Here is a 13406-nt window from a genome sequence, read left to right as displayed (position 1 = left end):
CGTACCCACATGGCTCCCAACCACCTTTACCCCAATTCCAGTAGATCAGATGCCTTCTTTTGACATTCACAGGCATGTACACAGTGCCCATACACACCTGCAAGGAAAACAATATTACTATAACCTTAAAGAACTAAATATGAAATATTTTATTAAAAAAGTAACAAAGCTCAGGACACAATTATTAAGAATACAAACAGCTTAACAGGAATCAATGAAGACCGACAGTGAGCCCCTCCTTCCTGACTATGAAGTGGCACCTCTGTATCACATTACAGTTTGAATCAGCCTTACAGGAAGAAGGAGACAGCTTACATGGACAGTGATAGCAACAGGTAGACATCCTTGAGGAAGAGGTACACCCCGCAGCAACATAAACAGCATGGCCTAGAGGTGAGGGGAGAGTTGTTGAGTGGGGACAAGTCACGAAACCTTTTGTATAAAAATTATTTTTAAGCAACAGAGGCTTTGAACTCAAATGGTTTCTTTCTCGACTCCACTGGTATTTTAAGATGCCATTCACATTTTTATTGCCAATGTGAAGTATTTGTTAGAAATGCTTTTTGCCTTCTAAACAGTGACTGTTGTCTTAAAGTGGAGTACTAGATGAGTCCTCCACCAATGTTTATTCTGTTGTTTACTCTGTCAGTGTAGCACACATGTTGTACTAGGACAGGTTCTGATCTTTCAAGTGTCTGCTTCTTGGGCTTAACATATACATCAGTGTGTTTTATTCACTTACAAGTATAAATCATTTTACACCTGAAAACCTTAAAAAATATGTCCTTTAATTCTGTCATTTTAAAACAATCATGAGCAGAAGAACCTGTTAGGCATGTGGCTATGACAGCTGCAATTTTTCCCCAACTTGAAGGTATCACCTTGCCAAATGCAGCTAAAATAGGAAAATCTTATAATTAAAATCTGTGTAAATGTTCAATATTGAAGCATCCATAAATTTTGATACAGAACTGAATGAAAGCTTAGAAAATACTACATTTGCAAAGCTGGCCTTATAGGATTATAAAGAAAACAGTGTTAGTTTTATAAACTTTATCGATTTCTTTTTGGATGACTTGATCACCTCATGGCACCAAACTCCCTCTAATGTTAACGCCTTTTCAATACCCAGATAATTTTCTACAACTAATTCTTTTCACTTTACACCTTTACACTGAGCTAAGGAGTCTGTCAATGGTTAAAGTTAATCAGCTTAGCTAATTTGTAACCTATATTAGCTCTTTGAATTCCACAGACCAATATGTAGATTGTTTTAGTTTATATTTTCTTTTTTTCCCAGGTTGTTAGATGGTCATGTTTTCTTTCATACTTCCAATAAAGTAAATATGGCCCTCTGCATTATAAACCTGAGAACACACTCTTTTCTCGTTTGTCTTTCTTTGCGTGTTGAGTTAGTATATATGAGCGCTTTTGCCTTCAATACCAGGCCTGCCTCCCTTGGCTGTTTAGAATGGAGAGCAGTATCAAAGAGGGACTTAGCAATTCTCAGGGGTAGACCCACAGTCACAGACTACAAAGCTGTTTTAGAGGGGCAGATGTGAACTAGAAGAGGATGGACAGAGTCAAGTGACTGAGCCAACGGCAAAGAAGAAAATGAAGAAAGAAAGATCTCTCAACAGAGAATAAGCAGAAGTCATAGACCTGCCAACTCTTTAACCTCATCATAAACACTACATCCTGCCCCCAACGTTCCTAGAGTATGGGTCATTTCATTAAAAACAAAAACAATAAAAAAACTAGGGTTCTGCCATTATAGCTGAAGTGGACTAGAAAATATTACAGGCCATTTAAAATAATTGTTGCAGTAGCTGCGAGTTTTATAAACTGCTCTGACCTCTCAAAATTGGCCTTTTTCTGTTATTCTTTTATTTCATTGGCCTACTTAAACACTGAATAAGTTATATAACTAAATAAGCCTTTATCTTTATAAATTTTATCTGCAACTTTCTTATAGACACAAAGGTTAGATGATAACAGTGTCAGGCTACCAGTGAACGAGGAGCATCAGAAAAAGGATAATTCTAAAAGAAGTGGAGAAAGTTCTTGATTCCATTCTTGTCTTCATCCATAACAAAATAGTGGGACATCTCCTTAATATAATCTTTATTCACAAGTCCATTACACAATAAAGAGTTTGGCTTCGGAGAGCATCTATCAGTGATAACTCCTCCACTCGTCTGGCACACCCTCTGGCCTTGTAGTTCTTTCACCAAGGAGCATAATTTCAGTTTGTTCTAAGACCTCCTCTACAAATTTAGCATTTCTGTTTCTCTCTTTTTTTTTGTCATATTGCTTTAAAATTGTAACGTTTGTCCACACAAAATTTTAATCCAGCACTATAAGTTTACTCAGTGGTCCAAGGATGGACATGAGGGATGCCAGGCCATTTGAACTTCCTCCAGTATCCTCACTTGGACTGAGAGAATGACAATGCTTCACCTTCAACACCTGCTGAACGTTAATACCTTGGGTGTGAGCGCAAGTTAGAGGGTGTGAAGCATTTGCAGGTTTCTCCTGTTTAATCCTCACCCCAGTCAGCGAGCTAAGCAGATCAGCATCAGCGTGATGCTTTATTACAGAAAAATCTGGGGCTAGAGAAAAATCTCTGCACGTTCGCCTAGTGGTCAGCCTCAATATAGTCAAGCAGGCAGATCTACGTGCTGTTTCCAATTCTGAATGCCATGATCAGATTTTTCATTTTAGTGGAATACATAGGTTATACATCCGAAAAAGGCAAGTTTGGGAATAAGGAGATCAGCTCCATAGAAAGTTACCTTAGAATTTAGGGGAAATGATGAGGTACGAAGTAATGCAGTGCTGATGGCTTTGGAGAATGGAGCACAAACACGATACATAACATTCTACTTGATTACGAAGGCTCTACTACAATGAGCATTGAGCAGGTAAAAGCGAATGCAGTTAGCAATTAGCCTTCATACATGAATGGAAACTTCTATGCATTACAAAATATATTTATACTACTAACACAAAACACTAGACTAAAAACATGCAGTCAGCATGTATCTTTATTCATCATATTTATTAATTCATTGATAAGGTCAATTTGTAGAGAAGACATAGAAAGACATTGCAGTCATTCCCTTGCAGGGTTTTACATCTTCTGTTTGTAACTGTGTCTTGTTAACTGATCACCATCCTAGACAGAGACAGAATGATAAAATTCCTACCGTTCCTATCAGATAAGATTTGTTTCACCTACTTTAGTAGCAGTTCCTTGCCACATTACTGATCTTTTTCTCTTTCTACAGAAAATATATTCCTATTTCTGTGACCAACACTCAACTTTGCCCTAATCCAGTCTCCTTTCTAGGACACATTTTAATTTTGTCCCATTCTCTATTGGCAAAATTTGAACTTGTCTATCAGCCCTCTCAATATGAATTGATGCCCCATATCACTTTTATAGAATCTGTGTCTTGGGCTGAAACAATCTACTTCATGTTCATTCTCTGACTGCATTGTTTTCTACTCTGTATATCGACAGTCTCACCTACATTTATTGTTTCCACCAAGTAACTTCTAGGCTTTTCACAGGTTCTTCTGATCAAAATTTGGGGACCACTGTATCCTACAGTAATCCAGACTAACATTCATAAATTATTGAAAAACTGAATTTCTCATCCTTTAACATTCATTAAGGAAAACTTCACATTCTTTTATATGAATATTCATAGGATGGTTTGTATTAATTATGCTTTGAATAATAAGACTATTTTTGCTTATAATTACCATATAATTGATATGATACCATTTCATAAAGTTTGGCATAGCAACTAGCTCTAAGTGAATCTTAGAGCTGTCACTTAGAGCTGTCATATAGACTTTTACTTGCCTGCCTCCTTTCTTTCCTTCCTTCCTCCTCTTTCTTGATTTCATTTGGCTTTCGTTTCGCTTTAAGTAATTGTGCTTACTGCTAATACAGATGGATCTAGGTTACATCAGTCAGGCTTAAATGATGGCAGTAGAAATATATCTCAACATAGTAGCCCTGTATTAATCTCCTAAGTTATTTTTCAATGTTCAAAGTTAATTTTCAATGTTATTTGCAATAAGAAGATAAATTATAATTATTTACCAAAGAAGTTTTTTAAAGTTCTAAAAAACGAAAATTCCTATAATGGCTTCTTTAAAAAAGACTAACTTGTGTCTTAGACTTTTCAAGTTGCTTTAGAATTTAAAGCACTTTGTCTAAGTATAGTTTTAGTCATTTTTAGTTTGGGATATTTAAATCAATTAAAATTGCATGGACTTGTATGTCTTTGTATTAAGTCATGAATAGAATGTATTTAATGGAAATAACAATAATAGATTTTTCTGCCTAAAGTATTAGACTGTGATGACGTATGCTGAGGATACTTACAAAACATTACATTACTCTAGTTCTGCAATAGCCAATCAGAGAACCACTCCTCTTTCTCTGGAACTTCAATACGTAGCAGGTTGTTAGCCAAGAGACAGATAGCCTCACAAAGCATAAGAAAAGGAAAATATTTTCCTTCTTATTTATTTAAAATTTGTATTGGGAATTCCACAAAGACCTCTGAAACTATAAAAGATTGTAGCTTGTGACTCCAAACAACTTAGAAGCTCTCAACTTCTAGGAACTGTTAACGCAGACCATGTTAACTATTATACAACTCACTTGCATGTGAGAGAAATGTCTCAGAGGAAAACAGTCTAAGAGAATACAAAATTAGCAAGTTGTAGAAATTAAAGAGTGAGTAGATATTTTCTATAAATGCTTTCCTGATCTGTAATTGGAGTCTATTTTCTATTGGAGGGTAAATTCAGTTTGGCTATTTTGTGATGTAGACATACATATTTATAAAACTTATTCCAAAATAAAATAATTCTTTATAATGTAGTAACAAGATTGTGGCAGTTATTACAGATACAGTGAATAAAATCATTCATTAACTATTTATATATGTAAAAGATTTTTAAAACCCTTCAAAGTCTACCAAGAATTACTTTGGGATCAAGTTCCTATTCACTATAAATAGAAGGAGAAAAACATTTTATAATTGTTCAAAACAAATCATATTGGGGTGTGCATAGAATACATCTAAAATTCGATTTTTTCCCAGCTTCACAATAGTGGGAGTGTCACATTTTCAACTTCAAAATCTCTTTATTTTTTATACTGTCTAACAACTAAAAGGATCATTTCTTTATTTTACACCCAATGCACAGAATATTTTTACTTGGATATGTTAGTGTTATTTTTAATGTTGATGTTACATTAATATAAACAACACATTTCATATGTGGAACAAAATGCTGACCTAAAGCTGCCTGGAGAGAAAATGGAAGCTGTACACTGACTGGCAAAATTAGTATCATCTGGGAAGAAAATCAAAGTACAACAACGGAAACATGTTTTAACCATGGTGGACCATATGCTGGCAATAAAGGGAAATAATGAAAGGTACAATCAGACTGAGAGGAAAGCAAGTAGGCCGAAAGCAGTGTAGATAAGGAAAACAGAATCTGAGGTGTGAGAATGCTTGTGTCTTTGGAATTTATTAATAAATCAGCCCATGATTTATTAGTCTGTTTTCCATAGGTAAAGTTCCCATTACAAATGGCTTCGGCATCTCAGAAGCTTGCAGTGTCTGTGGCATATTTCTTCCTTCATTGCTGTGGTCAGCTGTGGCCCCATCCCATCCGTCTTCTCCTTCTGGAGCAGGCTGAAAGAACAGCACATATTTGGTCATGTATCTTTTATAAAAACAGAAAGAACCTGGACGTACAAGTGCACATAATGGCTTTCTCACAGCTTCTCGTCAGTACTTTCTCAGTTACCCTCACATTTCAATGCCAGCTCATGTCAGAAGGCAAAATGTGGCCTTGTAGAACTACAGGTCAGACAGCTGCGGCATGAAGCATATAATACTCTCATTAAGAAATAAGAAAGAAATAATGGATACAAATCATGCAATCTGCTCTGGACAAAATTTTTCCAGGAGTGTTTTCCATGAAGCCTATGTACTAGGCAAATCTGTAAGAGTTGGGGCACACCTAGGTCAAAAGTCAACCATGTATGAATGATGGACAGGTCTAGTGCTGAATTATTTGTCTTTTTGCTTGTTAAATTAACAGAAAACAGCAGGATGGCCATTAAAGTAAATCCATATGTTCATAATTTTCATCACGAGGGTACAAGTAAAGTGTATTTAATAAATATACTTTAACAAAGTCTAAAGCTTATGAGAGAATCATTAGAAGTGTGCTCTTATGGTTGTTAAAACAAGGGTATATCATCATTATTAAAGATGCATATTGTTGTTTCAGAGTAAGTTCCAAATTAATAGCATAAAGACATGCAGCCTCTCTCCTAAGAATCATTAGATGAGATAAAATAAAACAAAGTTTATAAAATTATTAATTTATCCAAAAATCAATGAGCAAATATTAAAGCACAAAATGGAAAAGAGGGACACGACATCATGATGGAAAATATGAACCAAATATAAGCTTGGTTCAAAACTAAATATACTAGTCATTAAGGTAGAATAAATGGCTGAACACTCAGGTTTATACAAAATTAATGTTTTTTAAAATAACTCAAACAGATGTTGTTTACAAGAAATACCTTTTAATAACCTTTATAAAAAGATAAAACCAATTCTTTAAGAAAGACTTTTAAACAAATTGAAAGAAAGATTAGATATACAAAATTAGAAACAAAGCAAAAGGAATCTGGAGATAGGAATAGAAAAGTCAGGTGACTCATGATTGGAGATTCTTACTAACTCCCAGAGACATTTCAGAAGATCAGTCAAAACACAAAGATCAAGAAGCGGCGTTGCAGTCACCAATGTGGATTTCAGTGCTCTTTTCTCAATAGCAGATACAATAGAATCCAAAATCACCAATTTACACAGACACTGAACAACACTCTCAGTAAGGAAATACTTAACATCAATAAGAAATTATTCCCCACAAGAGCAACATACATTGTCTAAGAAGAAAGTTGTAACTTCTAAGGTGCTGCGTAGACCTCGTCTTGAGACATAAAACAATATTTAATAAATTTGAAAATATTAAATAAAACTTCTACCTATGGCAAAATACACCATTGAATTAATAAAATGAAAATAAAACAACAAACCTTCAAAGGTGCTTAAATATTTGAGCATTAAGAAGCCAACTAGTGGAAGTCCCACACCCGCGGATCCCGGCCCGCAGCAGCTCTCTGCTCCCAGACCCGGTGAGAGAGAGACCCAACCGCCTGGTCAGGTGGGCACTCCTGAGGCTGCAGAGCAGAAGAGACCACCAACACTGCTCACCCCTGCCCACATCCCTGGCCCAAGAGGACACTGTATAAGGCCTCTGGGCTCCCGTGGGGGAGGGCCCAGGAGCGGCAGGACCCCTGCCAGAGACACCTCCAGAACCTGAAGGAAACAGACCGGATAAACAGTTCTCTGCACCCAAATCCCGTGGGAGGGAGAGCTAAACCTTCAGAGAGGCAGACAAGCCTGGGAAACCAGAAGAGACTGCTCCCTGCACACACATCTCGGACGCCAGAGGAAAAAGCCAAAGACCATCTGGAACCCTGGTGCACTGAAGCTCCCTGAAGGGGCGGCAAAGGTCTTCCTGGTTGCTGCCGCTGCAGAGAGCCCCTGGGCAGCACCCCACGAGCAAACCTAAGCCTCGGGACCACAGGTAAGACCAAATTTTCTGCTGCAAGAAAGCTGCCTGGTGAACTCAAGACACAGGCCCACAGGAACAGCTGAAGACCTGTAGAGAGGAAAAACTACACGCCCGAAAGCAGAACACTCTGTCCCCATAACTGACTGAAAGAGAGGAAAACAGGTCTACAGCACTCCTGACACACAGGCTTATAGGACAGTCTAGCCACTGTCAGAAATAGCAGAACAAAGTAACACTAGAGATAATCTGATGGCGAGAGGCAAGCGCAGGAACCCAAGCAACAGAAACCAAGACTACATGCCATCATCGGAGCCCAATTCTCCCACCAAAACAAACATGGAATATCCAAACACACCAGAAAAGCAAGATCTAGTTTCAAAATCATATTTGATCATGATGCTGGAGGACTTCAAGAAAGACATGAACACACTTAGGGAAGCACAGGAAAACATTAATAAACAAGTAAAAGCCTACAGAGAGGAATCGCAAAAATCCCTGAAAGAATTCCAGGAAAACACAATCAAACAGTTGAAGGAATTAAAAATGGAAATAGAAGCAATCAAGAAAGAACACATGGAAACAACCCTGGATATAGAAAACCAAAAGAAGAGACAAGGAGCTGTAGATACAAGCTTCACCAACAGAATACAAGAGATGGAAGAGAGAATCTCAGGAGCAGAAGATTTCATAGAAATCATTGACTCAACTGTCAAAGATAATGTAAAGGGGAAAAAGCTATTGGTCCAAAACATACAGGAAATCCAGGACTCAATGAGAAGATCAAACCTAAGGATAATAGGTATAGAAGAGAGTGAAGACTCCCAGCTCAAAGGACCAGTAAATATCTTCAACAAAATCATAGAAGAAAACTTCCCTAACCTAAAAAAAGAGATACCCATAGACATACAAGAAGCCTACAGAACTCCAAATAGATTGGACCAGAAAAGAAACACCTCCCGTCACATAATTGTCAAAACACCAAACGCACAAAATAAAGAAAGAATATTAAAAGCAGTAAGGGAAAAAGGTCAAGTAACATATAAAGGGAGACCTATCAGAATCACACCAGACTTCTCGCCAGAAACTATGAAGGCCAGAAGATCCTGGACTGATGTTATACAGACCCTAAGAGAACACAGATGCCAGCCCAGGTTACTGTATCCAGCAAAACTCTCAATTAACATTGATGGAGAAACCAAGATATTCCATGACAAAACCAAATTTACACAATATCTTTCTACAAATCCAGCACTACAAAGGATAATAAATGGTAAAGCCCAACATAAGGAGGCAAGCTATACCCTAGAAGAAGCAAGAAACTAATCGTCTTGGCAACAAAACAAAGAGAATGAAAGCACACAAACATAACCTCACATCCAAATATGAATATAACGGGAAGCAATAATCACTATTCCTTAATATCTCTCAATATCAATGGCCTCAACTCCCCAATAAAAAGACATAGATTAACAAACTGGATACGCACCGAGGACCCTGCATTCTGCTGCCTACAGGAAACACACCTCAGAGACAAAGACAGACACTACCTCAGAGTGAAAGGCTGGAAAACAACTTTCCAAGCAAATGGTCAGAAGAAGCAAGCTGGAGTAGCCATTCTAATATCAAATAAAATCAATTTCCAACTAAAAGTCATCAAAAAAGATAAGGAAGGACACTTCATATTCATCAAAGGAAAAATCCACCAAGATGAACTCTCAATCCTAAATATCTATGCCCCAAATACAAGGGCACCTACATACGTAAAAGAAACCTTACTAAAGCTCAAAACACACATTGCACCTCACACAATAATAGTGGGAGATTTCAACACCCCACTCTCATCAATGGACAGATCATGGAAACAGAAATTAAACAGTGATGTAGACAGACTAAGACAAGTCATGAGCCAAATGGACTTAACGGATATTTATAGAACATTCTATCCTAAAGCAAAAGGATATACCTTCTTCTCAGCTCCTCATGGTACTTTCTCCAAAATTGACCATATAATTGGTCAAAAAACGGGCCTCAACAGGTACAGAAAGATAGAAATAATCCCATGCGTGCTATCGGACCACCACGGCCTAAAACTGGTCTTCAATAACAATAAGGGAAGAATGCCCACATATACGTGGAAATTGAACAATGCTCTACTCAATGATAACCTGGTCAAGGAAGAAATAAAGAAAGAAATTAAAAACTTTTTAGAATTTAATGAAAATGAAGATACAACATACTCAAACTTATGGGACATAATGAAAGCTGTGCTACGAGGAAAACTCATAGCGCTGAGTGCCTGCAGAAAGAAACAGGAAAGAGCATATGTCAGCAGCTTGACAGCACACCTAAAAGCTCTAGAACAAAAAGAAGCAAATACACCCAGGAGGAGTAGAAGGCAGGAAATAATCAAACTCAGAGCTGAAATCAACCAAGTAGAAACAAAAAGGACCATAGAAAGAATCAACAGAACCAAAACTTGGTTCTTTGAGAAAATCAACAAGATAGATAAACCCTTAGCCAGACTAACGAGAGGACACAGAGAGTGTGTCCAAATTAACAAAATCAGAAATGAAAAGGGAGACATAACTACAGATTGGGAGGAAATTCAAAAAATCATCAGATCTTACTATAAAAACCTATATTCAACAAAATTTGAAAATCTTCAGGAAATGGACAATTTCCTAGACAGATACCAGGTATCGAAGTTAAATCAGGAACAGATAAACCAGTTAAACAACCCCATAACTCCTAAGGAAATAGAAGCAGTCATTAAAGGTCTCCCAACCAAAAAGAGCCCAGGTCCAGACGGGTTTAGTGCAGAATTCTATCAAACCTTCATAGAAGACCTCATACCAATATTATCCAAACTATTCCACAAAATTGAAACAGATGGAGCCCTACCGAATTCCTTCTACGAAGCCACAATTACTCTTATACCTAAACCACACAAAGACACAACAAAGAAAGAGAACTTCAGACCAATTTCCCTTATGAATATCGACGCAAAAATACTCAATAAAATTCTGGCAAACCGAATTCAAGAGCACATCAAAACAATCATCCACCATGATCAAGTAGGCTTCATCCCAGGCATGCAGGGATGGTTTAATATACGGAAAACCATCAACGTGATCCATTATATAAACAAACTGAAAGAACAGAACCACAGGATCATTTCATTAGATGCTGAGAAAGCATTTGACAAAATTCAACACCCCTTCATGATAAAAGTCCTGGAAAGAATAGGAATTCAAGGCCCATACCTAAACATAGTAAAAGCCATATACAGCAAACCAGTTGCTAACATTAAACTAAATGGAGAGAAACTTGAAGCAATCCCACTAAAATCAGGGACTAGACAAGGCTGCCCACTCTCTCCCTACTTATTCAATATAGTTCTTGAAGTTCTAGCCAGAGCAATCAGACAACAAAAGTAGATCAAAGGGATACAGATCGGAAAAGAAGAGGTCAAAATATCACTATTTGCAGATGACATGATAGTATATTTAAGTGATCCCAAAAGTTCCACCAGAGAACTACTAAAGCTGATAAACAACTTCAGCAAAGTGGCTGGGTATAAAATTAACTCAAATAAATCAGTTGCCTTCCTCTATACAAAAGAGAAACAAGCCGAGAAAGAAATTAGGGAAACGACACCCTTCATAATAGACCCAAATAATATAAAGTACCTCGGTGTGACTTTAACCAAGCAAGTAAAAGATCTGGACAATAAGAACTTCAAGACACTGAGGAAAGAAATTGAAGAAGACCTCAGAAGATGGAAAGATCTCCCATGCTCATGGATTGGCAGGATTAATATAGTAAAAATGGCCATTTTACCAAAAGCAATCTACAGATTCAATGCAATCCCCATGAAAATACCAATCCAATTCTTCAAAGAGTTAGACAGAACAATTTGCAAATTCATCTGGAATAACAAAAAACCCAGGATAGCTAAAGCTATCCTCAACAATAAAAGGACTTCAGGGGGAATCACTATCCCTGAACTCAAGCAGTATTACAGAGCAATAGTGATAAAACCTGCATGGTATTGGTACAGAGACAGACAGATAGACCAATGGAATAGAATTGAAGACCCAGAAATGAACCCACACACCTATGGTCACTTGATTTTTGACAAAGGAGCCAAAACCATCCAATGGAAAAAAGATAGCATTTTCAGCAAATGGTGCTGGTTCAACTGGAGGGCAACATGTAGAAGAATGCAGATCGATCCATGCTTATCACCCTGTACAAAGCTTAAGTCCAAGTGGATCAAGGACCTCCACATCAAACCAGACACACTCAAACTAATAGAAGAAAAACTAGGGAAGCATCTGGAACACATGGGCACTGGAAAAAATTTCCTGAACAAAACACCAATGGCTTATGCTCTAAGATCAAGAATCGACAAATGGGATCTCATAAAACTGCAAAGCTTCTGTAAGGCAAAGGACACTGTGGTTAGGACAAAACGGCAACCAACAGATTGGGAAAAGATCTTTACCAATCCTACAACAGATAGAGGCCTTATATCCAAAATATACAAAGAACTCAAGAAGTTAGACCGCAGGGAAACAAATAACCCTATTAAAAAATGGGGTTCAGAGCTAAACAAAGAATTCACAGCTGAGGAATGCCGAATGGCTGAGAAACACCTAAAGAAATGTTCAACATCTTTAGTCATAATGAAATGCAAATCAAAACAACCCTGAGATTTCACCTCACACCAGTGAGAATGGCTAAGATCAAAAACTCAGGTGACAGCAGATGCTGGTGAGGATGTGGAGAAAGAGGAACACTCCTTTATTGTTGGTGGGATTGCAGACTGGTAAAACCATTCTGGAAATCAGTCTGGAGGTTCCTCAGAAAATTGGACATTGAACTGCCTGAGGATCCAGCTATACCTCTCTTGGGCATATACCCAAAAGATGCCTCAACATATAAAAGAGACACGTGCTCCACTATGTTCATCGCAGCCTTATTTATAATAGCCAGAAAATGGAAAGAACCCAGATGCCCTTCAACAGAGGAATGGATACAGAAAATGTGGTACATCTACACAATGGAATATTACTCAGCTATCAAAAACAACGAGTTTATGAAATTCGTAGGCAAATGGTTGGAACTGGAAAATATCATCCTGAGTGAGCTAACCCACTCACAGAAAGACATACATGGTATGCACTCATTGATAAGTGGCTATTAGTCCAAATGCTTGAATTACCCTAGATGCCTAGAACAAATGAAACTCAAGACAGATTATCAAAATGTGAATGTTTCACGCCTTCTTTAAAAGGGGAACAAGAATACCCTTGGCAGGGAAGAGAGAGGCAAAAATTAAAACAGAGACTGAAGTAACACCCATTCAGAGCCTGCCCCACATGTGGCCCATACATATACAGCCACCCAATTAGACAAGATGGATGAAGCAAAGAAGTGCAGACCGACAGGAGCCGGATGTAGATCGCTCCTGAGAGACACAGCCAGAATACAGCAAATACAGAGGCGAATGCCAGCAGCAAACCACTGAACTGAGAATAGGACCCCCGTTGAAGGAATCAGAGAAAGAACTGGAAGAGCTTGAAGGGGCTCGAGACCCCAAAAGTACAACAATGCCAAGGAACCAGAGCTTCCAGGGACTAAGCCACTACCTAAAGACTTTACATGGACTGACCCTGGACTCTGACCCCATAGGTAGCAATGAA

General features: G+C 37.9%; 2 protein-coding genes across 17 annotated transcripts in view; one reads left to right on the top strand and one right to left on the bottom strand.

Moving 5' to 3' along the window:
- Positions 1-13406, top strand: part of Tmeff2 (transmembrane protein with EGF-like and two follistatin-like domains 2) — a 287043-nt gene that overhangs the window by 131605 nt on the left and 142032 nt on the right. The window lies entirely within an intron of this gene.
- The window catches only part of LOC108351929 (uncharacterized), a 111298-nt gene continuing 100910 nt past the window's right edge, over positions 3019-13406 (bottom strand). For 10 of the 16 annotated variants that reach the window (XR_015629525.1, XR_015629549.1, XR_015629519.1 and 7 more), the window contains one exon: positions 3031-5732. Coding sequence is in view for 1 of the 16 variants with exons in the window: in XM_087568984.1 (XP_087425110.1) it covers positions 5689-5732 (44 nt within the window). In the remaining 15 variants the exon portion in view is untranslated. Of the gene's footprint in view, positions 5733-13406 lie in introns of all 16 variants that reach the window. The other 6 variants (XR_015629527.1, XR_015629522.1, XR_015629529.1 and 3 more) reach the window with 4 other exon arrangements.

This window comes from Rattus norvegicus, chromosome 9, assembly GCF_021556685.1.
Source record: "Rattus norvegicus strain SHRSP/BbbUtx chromosome 9, alternate assembly SHRSP_T2T, whole genome shotgun sequence".
Taxonomy (NCBI): Eukaryota; Metazoa; Chordata; class Mammalia; order Rodentia; family Muridae; genus Rattus; species Rattus norvegicus.
Note: the sequence above shows the minus strand (reverse complement) of the source record. Positions and strands in the feature narration are given on the sequence as shown.